This window comes from Neoarthrinium moseri (genome assembly GCF_022829205.1).
Source record: "Neoarthrinium moseri strain CBS 164.80 chromosome Unknown scaffold3_Wmoseri_CBS_16480, whole genome shotgun sequence".
Classification (NCBI taxonomy): Eukaryota; Fungi; Ascomycota; class Sordariomycetes; order Amphisphaeriales; family Apiosporaceae; genus Neoarthrinium; species Neoarthrinium moseri.
The window spans coordinates 197,494-212,949 of record NW_026055117.1 but is presented as its reverse complement, the minus strand read 5'-3'; the positions used below and the strand labels follow the sequence as shown (position 1 = coordinate 212,949).

The window sequence follows — 15,456 nt, the reverse complement described above, 5'->3', positions numbered from 1 at the left end:
AACTAGTAGCGCATGCTTGGCACATGCGACCTGTGGTGAAGTGGTCGATCTTCTATAGTCTTCGACTTCTGCGAAACGGAATACAAAAGCCAATCCGTGCTGCCATCTGGGCTCCGAGGTGTCTCGACACAGGCACATTCTTGGCTCGGCCTCGGACTGTAACGACCGAGCTCTCGACAACGTCAACAACTACCAACCGCCCTCCCTGAAGTAGTCCAAGGTCGTCGCTAGGGCGAGTAACCTGGAGTGACTTAAGGTCGAACCCCTGTCAGCAAACGGAGGGACCCACGTTCGGACATAACTCACGGACAGTGTTTCCTAAGCCCACCGTGTTTTCCTCTTACGTTTTCTCTGGCCGACTCGCTTGAACTAATACTATTAAACTGCCGGGTCTTCTGAACCCAGCATCACATAATCGTCACGGCCTGGCATTAATAATCCCCCCTTGGCCTCACTCGTACCCAAGCTTATCTTACTGTCTTTTTCCAAATTATTGGTACTTGCCTCACTTACACATACTTCTAATTCCATCCTCATTATAACTCGACTCAACCACAACGTATCACTGGTGCATCCACTTACACGCACTATTATAATACATGTCGACGGGCTTGTCCCACACCAACACCCACACAACAACAACATTCAGTATCCCATCAGTGGGACTTGGCTAAGATGGAACGAGGTTTACCAACTCCTCCCGTGGAGGAAAGCATAAGGGCGTCGTCGGGTCCGAAAAGAAGTACATCCAGCACGAAGGCAGTCAAGCCCGTACACCGAAACTCGAAACGAGCAAGCCAGTCCGCACACTCGCCAGTGCATGACCATGCACCTCTATCACCACACGGTGCCAACATGGACAGGAATAAGAGGGTATGGAAAGCATGCGAGAGATGCAGGCAAAAGAAGACAAAGTGCGATGGAGAGTTTCCATGCAAGCGTTGTAAAGACGACGGCTTGGTTTGCACCGCAGGCACACGCAAGAAGACGGAATACAAGCAACTACCACGAGGGTAAGCCTTCACCAAGCCAATAATGGAGCATCTAGACTAACACCTTGAAGCTACGCCGAGGTACTGGAAAACACCCAATTAGCCTTGATTGCCACGGTACATAAACTCTACGCAATGGTGCGAACGGGGCAGCAGTGGGATTTGCCGGAGCCGGAGCTCAACGATCGTGGACAACCAATCATACACAACATTGCGACGTTACTTGGTAGCATTCGTCCCAACGCAGACGCTGACCTCCCTCCCCACACCGTCTTCCCAGAGGATGAGGGAGGTTTGTCGAAGCTGGCTGCCGAGCTGGAGGTACAACAAAGAGAGCGGGAGTCTCACGTCCCAGATCACACATCAGAAACGGATTCAACATGTAACCGAACCGAGCGAGCGAGTTCATCCGAGCTAGACCACTCCGATTTCGAGCAGGACTACAGAAAGGCCATGATGAACGGGCAGAACGTGCAGACGCTATCACCACAGAGCTTTACGTCTTACGACTTTGACGCAAACAAGCTACCCAATGAGATGGATCCAACGGCCATGTTCCCTGTCCAGTCACCGTCCAATTCTACATCATTCCAAACATGGAATATGGGCAGGCCGACTTCTATGGGAGGCATGCCACCTCAGTATATGCCGCAACTGGATATGAACATGGCAGACATGATGCTGAGTCAAGGCCTCGTCGAATCTGAATTCGGAACGATCAAGCCGCACATGCTCTCGTGTCCCAACCCCGAAGTCATGCTTGGAGTCGGTGATCCCATGATTTATTCGGGCTACGGCATGGACCACTTGAGAGCATGATGGCACCAATATCATCGGGGAAACGACATTGATGACAAAGACATATTAGAAGGGCACAAGCTCGGGGTAGGCACGGCGTTCAAGGGATGAGAACGTCCTCAACAAAGAGCTGAGGCGTAGGAGTATTGGTTCTCTGGGAATACAGCGCATAGACTGGGATGGACATGCCCAGGGGGGCAAAGGCAATGTATCAATATTGGCGCAAGGGCTGGGTAACAATTACGAGCGCTTGCAGATATACCATCCTCTCATTCGTTGACATGGAACTGGCGTTATCTACGATAGAAAGCCGTATTGATTTGTTCAGTAGCAATTGGGGACGATGTCAATAGAGAGGCCTTCAACAACCCTTACTTCACTGCAGCTTTCGTTGCGCATACGTGTTCAACATGATTTGGTGTGTTGGCGCAACACCACGGCCTGGCTTACACAGTCGCTAGTTTCCAGCCGTTACAGTAGTAACCCGAATCAGTATCCGAGATTTGGAACTCATTAGCAAAACCTTCCAGATGAGTCAGATGGTTTTTCTGGGACAAGATCACCTTGAACATTATTGGATTACACGGTACGGCGAACTCCTTAGCCGCGAAATCCCTCGGGCTGTCGCTTAAAGGTCTCCCTTACTGTCACGGGGATAAACGGAGCAAGCCTTGTTTGGCTGACTGCATAAAAATAAAACCCACCGGACGGTGGAATTTGGAACCGCCTGCTTAGCAAGCGGCATCCTGCCCGCTGGCGCCCTTTGGCACCGCAATCAGTCATACCGGCCGCTCTCTGGCCCCAAAGTTCTCACCTCATGAACTGGTGCTTGGGGACCAGGAGGAGCGGGGGAGATGGCTGGTCTCGGAGAGATGCCTCTTGTACCACAGGCGCACCTCTGCAACCCTGGAACGCGGCAATCGCACGGGAGTCGCCAAGTCTACGAATCTTGCTCAGCCCTAATGCTAATGCAAGGACGAGCTTCTCTACTCATCAAACTAAGTTAAGTTTTGTCGCGAGGGGTGCAAGTCCAGAACCCGCTGATCACTTTTATGCAGGGCTCCCTGACCTCACGGCATAGGCAAGGCAGTGATGATCTCCAGACGGCGCCGCCATAGGAGCGTGTCGTGCTCGTTCTTGGTCGCCGTCGGAGGGTTTCAAATACCATCGTCGGCGAGGTGAAGACCCCGCTCACCGAGGCCAGGTCTCAATAAGACGACCCCTAGTCAGCAGCTCTAGCAGTGATCTACACCGCGCGTGGCAGGCAAGCCCTTTCCGCTTTGGGACCCTATATCAGGGCCTGTTAACAGCTGCTTTATAAGCTCCCGCGCGCGGGACCCTGATGCAGGCAGAGGGGTATTGCATTGCTTGATGCACCTCCAACGCTCTGTGTGCCTATGCGAATGTAAAGTCAGAACTGCTAACATCTCCATTCGGAAACGTTTCCTGGTCCATTCGCAATTCAATCCCCGGCATGATGGGAGGCCTGACCTGCACGCATCAGAAGGTAAAACTGGGTAAAGTTACCCCTTTCCGACTGCTTTCACGCAGGGTCGCATTTGGTCCTGCCATTGGCTTCTTAATCCGTAAAACCACTGTTGCAGATACGTACAGGTGTGTATCTGATTCTCGCCCTCGCACTCGGATCTAAACCGAGTACGCGGACACGTAATTTAACGCGGCTTTTCAATGTGCCACATAAATACATACACACACACACACACTTATTCGCTCAAAGTGGCAGTGGGCAGTGCTCTTTCGCGTAAAAGGCAACGAAGCGCCCCTTTTTCACTCCATCGCAACATGATTTATCGAAACTACCGTCCTACAATAATTTCGGTGCCTGAACTTTCCAGCCCTGCATCTGTGCCGATCGTGATGATTCATCGCCTCGACTTCCCTTTGCTCCACCGCATTAACGATTCCATCTGAATTTGCATCTCACAGACGAAGTGGAGCCCGCGATCCCACCCTGGGTCCTTGGGGTCTTGGGGCCCTCGGGCCCTCGCATTCTTCGGCCTGTGCCGGTCACGGTCTTCTGGTGTACTAAACAGCGCGGCCTTATGGGGTTCGCATGGGTTAGGGGACTGGTGAGATAGAGGGTCCTCGAGCAAAGGAGCTTCAGTTCCGCGGCCACGCTGCTGACGCGGACACGGAAATCCGAAACCCGACGACCGGATTTTTCGTCCGCGGGCAGCATGCTGTGCCGCTGTGTCAGCGGTTATCATCCCCTCTGGCCACGAGGTTTCCTATCATTTCTATTTTGACCTCACGATCAGTTATATGCATAGTAGAACTATCCCGCTCGAGGTGGGACTGACAATCCGAATTACCGTAAGTCCGCCCCCGAATCTTTGTCGGTTTGAAACGGCAAGGACGGCAGACACTCCTGTAATTGGACAGACTTGGCAACGACTTGACTTTAGACTCCAAGAGTGCATGGTAATTGCATCTGTTTGAGCTTGTGACCTGGCTACAAGCAGAAAGCCACCTTCACTGCTATTGACCATGCTGCTGCCAAGGGTGCACTGGCTTTCTCCAAATCTTCTGGGCAATGCCGTTACTTGCTTTCGTCTGTCTTGGCGGTGCCAAGAGAACATGAAGTGACTTGGGCGGTACAGTGCTGTAACCTCTCTTTGAAGCTCCCACGGCAAGGATTCGGCGCCAGGGCTAGACTTGAGTATTCGCATTCGCCTTACGACTAGCGGCAGTATGCTGTGAGACTGCATACTATAGGCAGGGGTGGCCTGTTATTATACTAGTCACTGCATTCGGTTTGATGTTGGGATAACTTTGCCTTTCGTTGCAGACGCGATTGATAAAGACTTATGATGGCTGGCGTGAATATCTGGGATATGCCAACCTCCAGGGCTCCGTAGATCCGACCCGTTCTCACAGGCCAACGCTTCATCGACCCCCGCTAATACAAAGGGGGGCTGAGCAGATGCCAATACGTATGCCTAGCCACCTCCTTTCCATGCTCAAGAGATTACTGGACTGCTTAGACTGTGTAATATCTGAGTCTCAAGACACCAAACAGAAGCGTACGTATTTGTTCGTATTGATACGGACCGGAGAAGAATGGCCGATCCAGGATACTTATACCGCAATCTGTTGCGCTAAGCCAACCCGGAACTGCTCAGCACTTCTTCACTTTCCTGAAGCGGCCCGCAGCACAGAACACTGCCACGGATGGGTTACAAAAGGTACATGGATGATACGCATCTACACAGCTGGAAGCAACGCGTCAGTTACATGGGTAGGAACGTCGCCAACAACATTCCGTGATGGCGAGCCTCATCTGATCTGAGAGACAGTGCGTGACGCTGCCGGTGAGCCTGCCCTGCATCCATTTGCCGCTTGCAGGCCACACTAGACACTGCCTCAGAGACTAGGTTGGGCATACGCCAGTGAGGTAAGCAAGGAGTTATGAAAGCCAATCAGTCAACGGCAAGTACGCAAGATGCAGCATTGAAGGCAACCACTCAGCTCAATCCCCGTGGCGATTGCCTTGCAATACCTAGCCCGGTTCGCCTTGGTGAAGCTGCACGACAGCAGCCAGAAAATCCTCAAGTGCACTTCTGTAACCCATATCGGGCGAGTCAGGATCTGGGGTCAAACAAGCACATTGCGCTGAAGGACTTCATTCAAGGGATTTGCTGAATTGGGCGTCAACCATAGCCTCTGACTTCGGCCAAGTCAGGCGAAGCAAAACGCCTGCTCAGGGGCTAGACATTGCATACGTGCTGGCTCTGCCCTAGAAGGAAGCTTGCAAACTCCTACGAAGATACATCTGGAGATCTTGAAGCACCAGGGGGCGAATGGCCCCCCCAACCCCATAGACAGTGCATATGCTATTTGCGAGTGAGTAGCCGCCGGTATTTATCACATACTTTCGGTACCTCCAACCTCAGGGCACACATCATTTAGGGCTGTGAGTGTACCCTGCTGCGGGCTGTCTATGTGCTGCTTACCGCCACCGCGTAGCAGTCTAGTTGTAGGAGCTTCGTCATCTTCGCCGCAGATATCACGTAATGAGCTGTACGACTCTGGAGAATCCGACGTTGTACTTATAGGCTGTTAAGAACATAGGCAGCTCCTACAAGGACTTCGAAGGTCTCAGCAGTGCAGGCGCGGCTTGAGAGTAAACAGCCTCTCGCCGATGCAATGCCTGGTCGGTTGAGGAGGCGTGTTTTGAGCCTTGTTGATAGGTAGAGTTGATACTTAGAAAATACGCATCTGAATACCCTAATTATGTGGTACTGATTCTGGCTTGGTCTATAAGGTTGACAACTCACCCTTCCTGTCCCACAAAGCTACCAGTATCCGTCTATAATGAATTCAGATGCAGCCGAATATACAACCTCAAACTCCACTCCCAAGTTGCACGGCCTGCACGGTCACTCACCAGCCGTAACCCATAATTCCACGATGACGGGCCCTGAACTCTTTCTATCCACAGATATACTACTTCATGCGTTATTGGGATATGCCCTCGATGATCAATCCTCAGTCTTGCCCTTGGGCTTCATGGTCTTCGTCGCCTGCTCCAGCGCGGTCTCCTTCGCCCACGAATTGCCATCCTTCACGAAATCGGCGATATAGCCAGGCACATGCTCGACCTTGTTATCAGGCCCAGGCATCGGGTCGCCCATCGCGCTCCACTGCGAAGGAGTCAGTATAGTTCAGTACAAGCCAAGCCAAACCACAGAACACAAGAGAAACCGAACCACAATTTGCTTCTATCGTCCACCGACAGACCTCACACTCAGGGGCTCGTCGGGGGCGGAACAAGTGAAATGAAGACTCACCACAGGCACGACGCCCGTCCACACACGGCCGGTGACCTCGGCGTTCTCGAGGTCGAAGCGCTCGTCGCCGGGCATGCCGGAGCGGATCTTGGCAGAGCCGGCCTCGATGGTGACGCGCAGCAGGCCCGTGCTGGCCATCTCGCCCTTGGTGGGCGGGACGCGCGACTGGCGCCAGCGGTCCGGGACCACGGCGTCGGTGATGAGGCGCATGGCGTACAGCTTCTCGGCCGGGTCGGCGACGGCGGCCGCCCGCCCGAACAGCGTCGCGGACCGGTAGTTGTACGAGTGGTTGTTGGGCGTCAGCGCCAGCACCAGCCCGTCGACGTGCGTCGCGGCCACGGTCACGGGGAGCCCGCCCTTCGTGCTGCTATTGCCGTTGCTGTCACCCCCGGGCTGTGCCGTCTGGTCCGCGCCACCGTCTGACGGTGATGACGAGCCGTGGTTCCGCGACAGGTTCAGCAGCCGCGACGAGATGTAGCCGTGTAGGTACAGGTCCAGAACGTCGCCCGTGTCGGCGCTGGGCCGGTCGAACGAGCCCATGTGCCCGATCATGGGGATCGAGACCGGGTAGGGCGAGTCCGGGTCCACGAAGGAGACATTGAGGAAGTGCGTGGTGTTGATGATCTGGTGGATCTGCTGCAGGGAGTAGGAGGCTGTGGTCCTCTTGTGAGTCACCTCTGTGTGTAAATCACTCTAGGGTTCCATTACCTCGGTTGTTGTACCGGTTCACAGTGCTGAACGGCTGCTTTGGGTATTCAAGGTTTTGTGACGGCATTTTGGTGTCCGACTCTGTAGTTTTCGGGCGTTGTTGTCCTGTAGAAGCGGACAGGATCCCCTTCTCAAATATCCAAGGGCTTCGAGTATGATAGTGGAGGAGGTCTTTTGGAGGTGCAAGCTTCACCAGGTCGAATCTAGTTGGGAATCACAGTCTAGATGCCACGCAAACAGTCTTGAGTTTTCTGAAACTTTGCCTTGACTTTATAGATGCAATACAGATGTCGTCAAGCCTCGGATTAGATCGCATACTCCTTCCGGTGAAGTCTATATGGTCCACTTGGCTCTGATGGTGATATCTCATATCTGGGGTTTCGATCCCACTGACAAACCAAAGCTCAATTGAGGAGGATGTGATTGGCTTGGATTCTACAAAAAGGGGGGCGCGGGGAAACCTTCTGACGCCCTAGTTGACAGGAACGCAGATACTCCTCATTTACCTGCTGGTTGGGGCAAGTCCATCCGGGCAAGGCGTTGAATAACCTGCATACTAGCTAGCGGCCATGGCGGCTAACAACCCGTTGCCCAAAGATAGGGTAGACGACTTCGTTCCGAGGAATCAGCAGAAGCGGGCTCAGAGCCCGGTGACAAGCAGGGCGCGTGATGGATGTGATACGTAAGGATATATTGGTAAAAGAATACTACTTGTATTGACAATGCTCATTGCGTGATTCGTACAATCCATCCCCAGCGTATGTATAGGCCCCCTGCGTTCTATTCCAACTGATCCAGCGTCCGTCAAAGCAACGTCTACTGCACGCTGTTCTCGAGAACGGAATCCTTACTCTTCCTGGGGAACAAAGATGGGCTCCGCGCCCTCCCAAGCTTGTTCGTCACCAGCGCCGAACTTCTCTCGCTGTTGCCAGTACTTGCCGTTGAACCTCCAGTACTCCTCGCCGGTGATCTTGTTCTTTTCTCTCGTGAACCAAGGAGACATGTACTCCTCGCCATTCTCCTCGCGCCTCTTTCTCCGCCTGCGCTGCTCGTTCTCAAGGCGGTCCTTCTCAACAGCTGCGAGGTCGTACTCGCCGTCCTCCATAGCACGCTGGTCTGGACGGTGTCGGGAGTCTGTCGGCCCAATCCACTTGCGCAAGTTGTCATCAATATGGTTGAAAGACAGTACAAATGGAGTGAGGTTGAAGGGAATGTCCTTGGGCCTGTCATTCGCCTGCCAGATGAGAATCGCCTTGGTGGTGTCGCTGAGGCTTCCCTTGTGGAATGATCCGCCGTCGGCGGGCTCATCGACGGTTGCTTCGAAACCGGGCGTGTATCGGGCGTAAAGCTTGGAGTTCCACCGTCCACCTATGCTGACGCGTGGTCGACCATCGGCATCCAAGATCTTGCCAGCGATTCCGTAGGCGCTCGAGGCCTTCCAGCCACGCTGCTTGAAGTCAAGAATGCACACTTCACCAGTGGTCCAGTTCTTGATTTCGACCAGACCGTAATTGTCGACAACAGGATTTCCCGTGATGATGCCAACGACTTGCGAGTTGGGCTTCTTCCACGAATAGAAGTCGGGCTTGCCTCCGTGTGTCGGCCGCAGCTCCACGTGCCATGTACCGAGATGCGCAATGTCGAAAGACTTGCCGTAGAACTTGGATCGAACATTGGATTCTCCGTAATAAGTCCACTTGGCGGACTCGGCGTGAACTGCTCCAATAGGAGGGTGATGGCTGACCTGCTCGGTGAAGAACCGGTAGCCCTTGTCAGGCCGCACGTATTCAAAAGTCTCTCCCAGAAGAGGATTGAATGGCTTCGCGACGCGCCCGATTGTCGAGGCAAATTCACTGGCGGTGAAGGCTGCAACGTACAACATCCGCTCAATCGAGTCGGTGCGCTCGGCCGCCAAATCCAGGAGATCTGCGTATTCCATATCTTCACCGGCTCTGAAAAGCATAGACGTCGGCTCGTTAAAAGATACTGGCAGAGTCATCTTTGTCATATCCTTTCCAATCATAGACTTGAGAATACCCTAGAAGATTGTCAGTATCCTGTGGTCAAGGTTTTACAAGATGTTTTTGGCTTACCCATAAAGAGATTTTTGGACGGTTGTCGTTATCAAGCTTGAGCCGTGTTCGGATACCATTTTCATAACCCTTGAACGAAGACGTGACATCAAGGCCTCCGGAAACAATGACCTCTTGCTTGGACTCCGGTTGCGAGGCCTCTGCAGGTGGCATGGGCTCAACGTCAACTTCACCAGCATCGACAGCGTCGAAGAATTCCTCTTCATCGGTTTCGGAGTCTTCTGAAATGTCAACCACTTGAGACAAGGCGGTGGGTCTTCGATTAAGACTCCTGGCCGCTGGTGACTTCTGGCCCTCGGCAATCTCTTCTTCGTCAATGGCAGCCGTTTCGGCAGGGGCCGCGCTGGTGCTGTACGCGCTGCCGGGACGGGCCCCTTCTTGCTCCATGACCTCCCGAAGCGCCCTCTTGGTCATCTTGTGCTTCAATTCGGCCTTGCCGACGCGCTCTTCAAGGACCTCCTGCTCCTTGGCGACCTTGGCCATACTCTCCTCCCACATCTGACGCATCTCTATCTCTTGATCCAGGCGGTACTGCCAGTGCGCGTCCCGATCCTTGGATATCCTGAGAAGGTCTCCCATGAGTCCTTTCAGACTCTTGATTGCGGCATCGTAGGTAGCCAAGGCTTGGGCCGCCTTTGGATCGACGAGTGACATGCCGGGGTTCTTGTGAGCCTCAGCTTGGAGGGCATTGCTGACCTGCGCCAAGGTATCAAGTTGCAGCTTTGCGGACTGTGCGGTAATGTTGAATGCATCTTTGGTGGCCGTGGGTCTTTCTCCACTATCTGAATCATCATCGTCGTCGTCGTCGTCCTCCCCAGCATTCAATGGTGCACCGTTGCTGTGGGCGCGGGACCGAGTGTCGGCATCTCCAGCATCGACGAAGCCTTCATCGTTGCTTCCAACAGTGCTCGCGCGGGATAGCCCCCTGGAGGCGGTAGTCTTCGTTGTTGGGAGTCTTGACAGCTGCACACTGCTTCGGCCACCCTCAGTTACGCTGGCAGCCTCGCTGTGTAGGTCACTGCTTGAGCCTTCGGGCTTCCCGGTCGTCAGTTGGTCCTTAGCTTGACGGAGGAACTCGGCGTTTTGGGCCTTCTGCTTCTGTTCTTCCTTGGCCTGGTCCTTCATCCACTGAATGGCATTGTTCAGAGCCCAAAACCAGCGCTTTGCCTCGACTTCGTGATTGGCCTTGAGTGTGTACTTGACGGACGACTTGCCGATAATCTCAAACTTGGTCTTCTCATCGGGGCTCATGTGAAGCCTGGCTATGCGCATGCTGATAGCGCCGCGGCAGGCGTTTTCTGCGTCATCCTGGTGCTTGTAGTAGCTGAGCACACCGTTCTCGAGCACGAACCAGCGCAGTTGATAGCCCTTCCGGTAGTTGGTCCACTTCTTCAGATAGCCCTTCATCGTAGGATCCCGGCCTCCAACGGGATCTCCAGCCGCAGCAGGAGCTGCGGCGCCTGAAGACGCAGCATGACCGAGCACGGCCTTCTCCTGGATGCCTCTCTGCGCAGCCACTGCCGCCGGAGACTTCTTGAGCATGGCCCGTGTGACGTCGTCCTTGGTCACGTCCTGAGGAAGCTTGCCCTTGCGGTCCCTCTGGAAGGGATCGGCGCCATGAAGCAGTAGGGTTTGTATCAACTTGGAATCTTTTCTGCGGGCTGCCTCGTGCAACAGTGTACCTCCTGACTGGACCGTGACCGGGTCGAATGGCAGCTCAATGCTATTGATGTCCAGAATGGTCCTGACGCGGGGCTCCTCTAGCACTTGACCGAGCGTCTCATATGTGCCCTTCTGTACAAGTTCCTGAACCTGCCTCACCTTGTCTTGAACGAACAAGGTCCTGGAGAGCTGGAGCTGTTGGAAGATATCGGGACTCCGGGCCACATCGAGGGGCAGCTTCCCCTGGTTGTTGGCGATCGCGTCGTTGATGTCCTTCTGCTCCAGCAGGAGGCGCACGACGGGGCCGCGGCCCTGGGTCGCAGCAATGTGCAGGGGCACGTTGCCGTCCTTGTCGCGGGCATTCACATCGACGTAGCCAGCTCCGTCGGAGAGCACGTATTCGATGACATCGAACTCGGCGCATTGGATGGCGAGATGGAGCACGGTGGTGTCCTCCAGGGGGCCGGCGCTGGCGGCGTTGAAGGACGAGGTGCTCGCGCGGGGGGCGTTCTCCGAGGTCTCGCGGATGGCTTTGGATATGGCGGCCGTGTTGCCGGCGCGCAGGGCCTCGACGATGCGGAACTTGCGCACCGACTGCTCCAGGCTGGAGCCGCGGTCGGCGGCCGAGAGACTCGTGCGGGAGACCGAGGGCGGCGCGGGCTGGGCGGCCAGGTGCTGCTGCTGCGAGGGGATGCGGCCCAGCGACATCCTGGAGCCGTGGCCTCTGACGGAGGCGGAGTGGGCGACGGAGGGGGGCGACTGGGCCGTGGTCGGGTGGGATGCGAGGCCGGAGGCAGCGTGGGAGCCGTCGTCCGAGGCCGTCTCGTCGTCGTTGGTGCGGCTGTCCTTGTCCTTGTCCTTGTCCTTGTCTTTGTCCTTGCGGCGGAGCAGAGAGAGGGCGCTGGACTTGGAGCGCTTGTGCGTACTGTCCACGCAGCAAAGGCGCGCTGAGTTAGTCCCGGTGGAACCATGCATAACTTAAAAAGGGGGCATTTCGACTGGAGGCCCGGCCCTCCCATGTGTCTCGGACTGTGGCTTTCGCGCCATGCACAGGCACAGGCACAGGCACAGGCGCAGGCGCACTCCAGCCGCGGGCTCATCCCAGCCCAATAGGAACGTGGATAGGATCGGTGCAAACTCACCTGTCCCCGGCGTCGGACATGTCTGCGCTGCGTTCTGCGTGCTGCAGGGAGATGCGAAGGAGCGACTCGAGGTGAGGGCGCAGAGAGCAGAGGAAGCACAAGCAATAGCAAGGGGAGTCTACAAATTAGTGGAGAGAGAGGGAGTGTGTGGTGTTGTTGAGTTATGTATGGATGGTCGAGCACCAGCCAAGGGTTGGTCGAACCACAATACTCTGAACTGAGGGGTCTTTGGATCTTGGTCCCAGCCAACTAGTTCGTCAGATGCCGGAGGGGCCCAGGGAGATGGGGATGGGGATGGGGGATGGGGATCTCGAACTCGACGAGCCGTTTCGAGTCTCCAGTTTCCAAGGTTGACTGACTGTAAGGTTGTCTTTGAGCACTTTTGGTGGCTTTCTGCTGCCCACTCAACCACTCGCCGTCAACGGGCAGTCTTTCCCCCCTCTGAAATGACATAACAGCTGCGCACGGGCCATTTGCTCAAAGCACAAAGATGCATGTGTTAATAAAAGCCCGCCGTCGGGATCCAATCAATTCGAGTTAGCCGCCTCGCCATAGCGTGGCACGCGAGCTAGTGAATAGCCATCAAGTTGGAATAGCAACAACAAGGTCTGGCAAAGACAAAGAATCTACGGCATGCCAACTGATCAACTGACGTGCCGTCGTTGGCTTTGACCCATATCATGGCTCAAGGCTTTGCTCACCTGCGCCTCCCTCAGACACGGTTTCAACGCTTGCTTCACTTGGCCGTCTGCAAATACAGTGGCCGCAGACTATCACGTTGCGACCTAGGTATCTTGGGAGGTACCTGGGGCTGCTGGGTAGCTTTCACGCTAAGGCATTACCAGACGACGGCACTCGCTCCTTTGGGCCAAGACCTCGACGTTTCATTGGCTTACACGTCTAGAGGGATGTGCTCTGACATCATTTTCACCCCTCGGAGTACGTGATCGGCATTGTCCTACAGAAATTACATACCCAACCCGATACGTAGCTTGCACAAGGCGTGGGCTTACTGATTACCAGAGGTACGGTTCACTGTGGAATATCAAAGTTGAGGCTATTTCGAACCGCTTGTTACCAGCCAGTCGGCAACGGATCGCTACCGCATGTAGAACACCGCTAACCAAGGTACGAAACCTAAGGGCACACAACCCGATCTTTACATTCTGAAAACTCCAAACCTTGTGTCTCCGGGCTTCACCTCATTCTTACCCGACAGTGCCGCCCTCAAACCCAGGCCGAGATATCTTCGTGTGTGCTGCGGCGGAATCACTCCATCGTCCTGTTCCCGTGATTAGCATTTCCAAAAGCAGTGGCTTGGCACAACAATGGGAATGGGACAACTCACCCAGAGCCGCGCCGATGAGTAGACAGCGTCGCTCTCCCGCTCTATCCTATCCCTCAGTTCTGGGTCTGCCTTCTGTCCCACCGTCTCCATGACATTGGCCAGCTGCTCTCCTCCCATGACGCCTATCTTGGCGTTGGGCCACATCCACATGAATCTCGGGCTGTATGCTCTTCCGCACATGCCATAGTTGCCTGCTCCGTAGCTGCCGCCAACCACGACGGTGAACTTGGGCACGTCAGCACAAGCCACTGCTGTTACCAGTTTGGCGCCGTGTTTGGCGATGCCGTCTCTTTCGGCCTCCTTGCCCACCATGAAGCCGCTGATGTTCTGAAGGAACACGAGGGGGATGCCTCGCTGGGCGCAGAGCTCAATGAAGTGTGCACCCTTCTGGGCAGAAGTGCCAAACAAGATGCCATTGTTCGCCACTATACCAACCTTGTGACCGTATATACTGGCAAAGCCGGTAACGAGCGTTGAGCCGTAATCGCGCTTGAACTCGGAAAAATGAGATCCGTCTACGATACGTGCAATGACCTCGTGGATCGGGAGAGGCTTTCGCAGATTTGTAGACGCGATGCCGAGCAGTTCCGACTCTGGATACAGAGGCTCGGAATAAGATGCCTCTGGCGGCGCAGCTTTCTTGGGCCAGTTCAAATTGCTGATGCATCTCCGCGCCAGGACGACGGCATGCGCGTCGTTGACAGCAAGATAGTCCGAAACTCCCGACACAGAGGTGTGCATCTCACCGCCACCAAGCTCCTCGGCGGACACCTCTTCGCCAGTGGCAGCCTTTACAAGCGGTGGTCCAGCCAGGAAGATGTGTCCTTGCTTCTCGACGATGATGTTCTCGTCGCTCATTGCCGGCACGTAGGCCCCGCCCGCCGTGCACAAGCCCATGACCACCGAAACCTGGGGAATGCCTTGCGAACTCATGCGAGCCTGGTTGTAGAAAATGCGCCCAAAGTGATTCTGGTCAGGAAACACGTCGGACTGGTGTGGAAGGTTTGCGCCGCCAGAGTCGACCAGGTATATACAACTGTGGGTCTCGTTAGCTAGTCTCGCAAGTGCAACAGTATAGAAGAGGAAGACCCACGGCAGCTTGTTCTCCTGGGCAACGGCCTGCGCTCGCAAGTGCTTCTTAACCGTGATGGGATAGTATGTCCCGCCTTTGACGGTGCTGTCGTTGGCAACAATCATGCAGGTGACACCCTCGACCACACCCACTCCGGTGATGATGCCACCGGCGGGCACATCAGCTTCCGGGTACAGCTCGTGGCCGGCCAGCGGGGAAAGCTCCATGAACGTGGTTCCCGGATCAATCAAGGCCGCGACTCTGTCTCTGGGCAGCATCTTTTTCCGTGCAAGATGCTTCTCTCGCGCCTTGGCCGAGCCTCCCTGCTGGGCCGCCCGCGTGAGCGTCTCCAACCTCGTCATGGCCTCCGCCATGAGCCGCTCGTTCTCTTTGAACTCGTCGCTCGTCGCGTCCACATTGCTCTGTATCACCGAAACCGCACTGGCCTGATACGGCGCTGTGTACGAGGCGATCGTTCTGGAGTGCGCCGGAAAGGCTCCGCGCAGCGATGCACAGCGGGGAGCATGGCTGTGGCGAGGTGCCCGCGTCAATTGACGGGAGAGGGCGAGGAGGTCCTTCGAGGATCTTGAGAACGACATATTGCAGAGCAGTAGAAGTGCGCCAGGAATGCGGCACCCTCTTGTCTGGAGAATTGGATTGTCTACATGTGGGAGAAAGTGCTGAGACGTGGGCGAGAGTCCGGTGATGTCTGTCCCATTCCAACGAGGGCAGGTGAAGCTGCGCGAGCCGATAGTTGCCGCGCTATGCCGCTCGGCTCAAGTAGACCGAGGACGAGACGTCAGATGAACAACCTGCCTTGTCCGCAACGC

General features: G+C 55.2%; 4 protein-coding genes across 4 annotated transcripts; 1 reads left to right on the top strand and 3 right to left on the bottom strand.

Annotated features, from left to right (window-relative positions):
• Nucleotides 1-675: 675 nt before the first annotated feature.
• Nucleotides 676-1,811, top strand: JN550_001450 (uncharacterized protein; the record flags this gene model as incomplete). The annotated part of the gene is made up of 2 exons (XM_049312635.1): nt 676-1,013; nt 1,064-1,811. 2 exons carry the CDS (start codon nt 676-678, stop codon nt 1,809-1,811), a joined length of 1,086 nt encoding a protein of 361 aa, XP_049176301.1.
• A 4,481-nt stretch (nt 1,812-6,292) lies between these two features.
• Nucleotides 6,293-7,376, bottom strand: JN550_001449 (uncharacterized protein; the record flags this gene model as incomplete). The annotated part of the gene is made up of 3 exons (XM_049312634.1): nt 6,293-6,454; nt 6,602-7,254; nt 7,310-7,376. The coding sequence occupies 3 exons, from the start codon at nt 7,374-7,376 to the stop codon at nt 6,293-6,295; spliced, it is 882 nt and encodes a 293-aa protein (XP_049176300.1).
• Nucleotides 7,377-8,156: 780 nt separating this feature from the next.
• On the bottom strand, nt 8,157-12,226 carry JN550_001448 (uncharacterized protein; the record flags this gene model as incomplete). Its single annotated transcript, XM_049312633.1, has 3 exons — nt 8,157-9,347; nt 9,403-11,989; nt 12,207-12,226. 3 exons carry the CDS (start codon nt 12,224-12,226, stop codon nt 8,157-8,159), a joined length of 3,798 nt encoding a protein of 1,265 aa, XP_049176299.1.
• A 1,139-nt stretch (nt 12,227-13,365) lies between these two features.
• JN550_001447 (uncharacterized protein) lies at nt 13,366-15,225 on the bottom strand (the record flags this gene model as incomplete). Its single annotated transcript, XM_049312632.1, has 3 exons — nt 13,366-13,488; nt 13,555-14,590; nt 14,648-15,225. The coding sequence occupies 3 exons, from the start codon at nt 15,223-15,225 to the stop codon at nt 13,366-13,368; spliced, it is 1,737 nt and encodes a 578-aa protein (XP_049176298.1).
• Between the last annotated feature and the right edge of the window lie 231 nt (nt 15,226-15,456).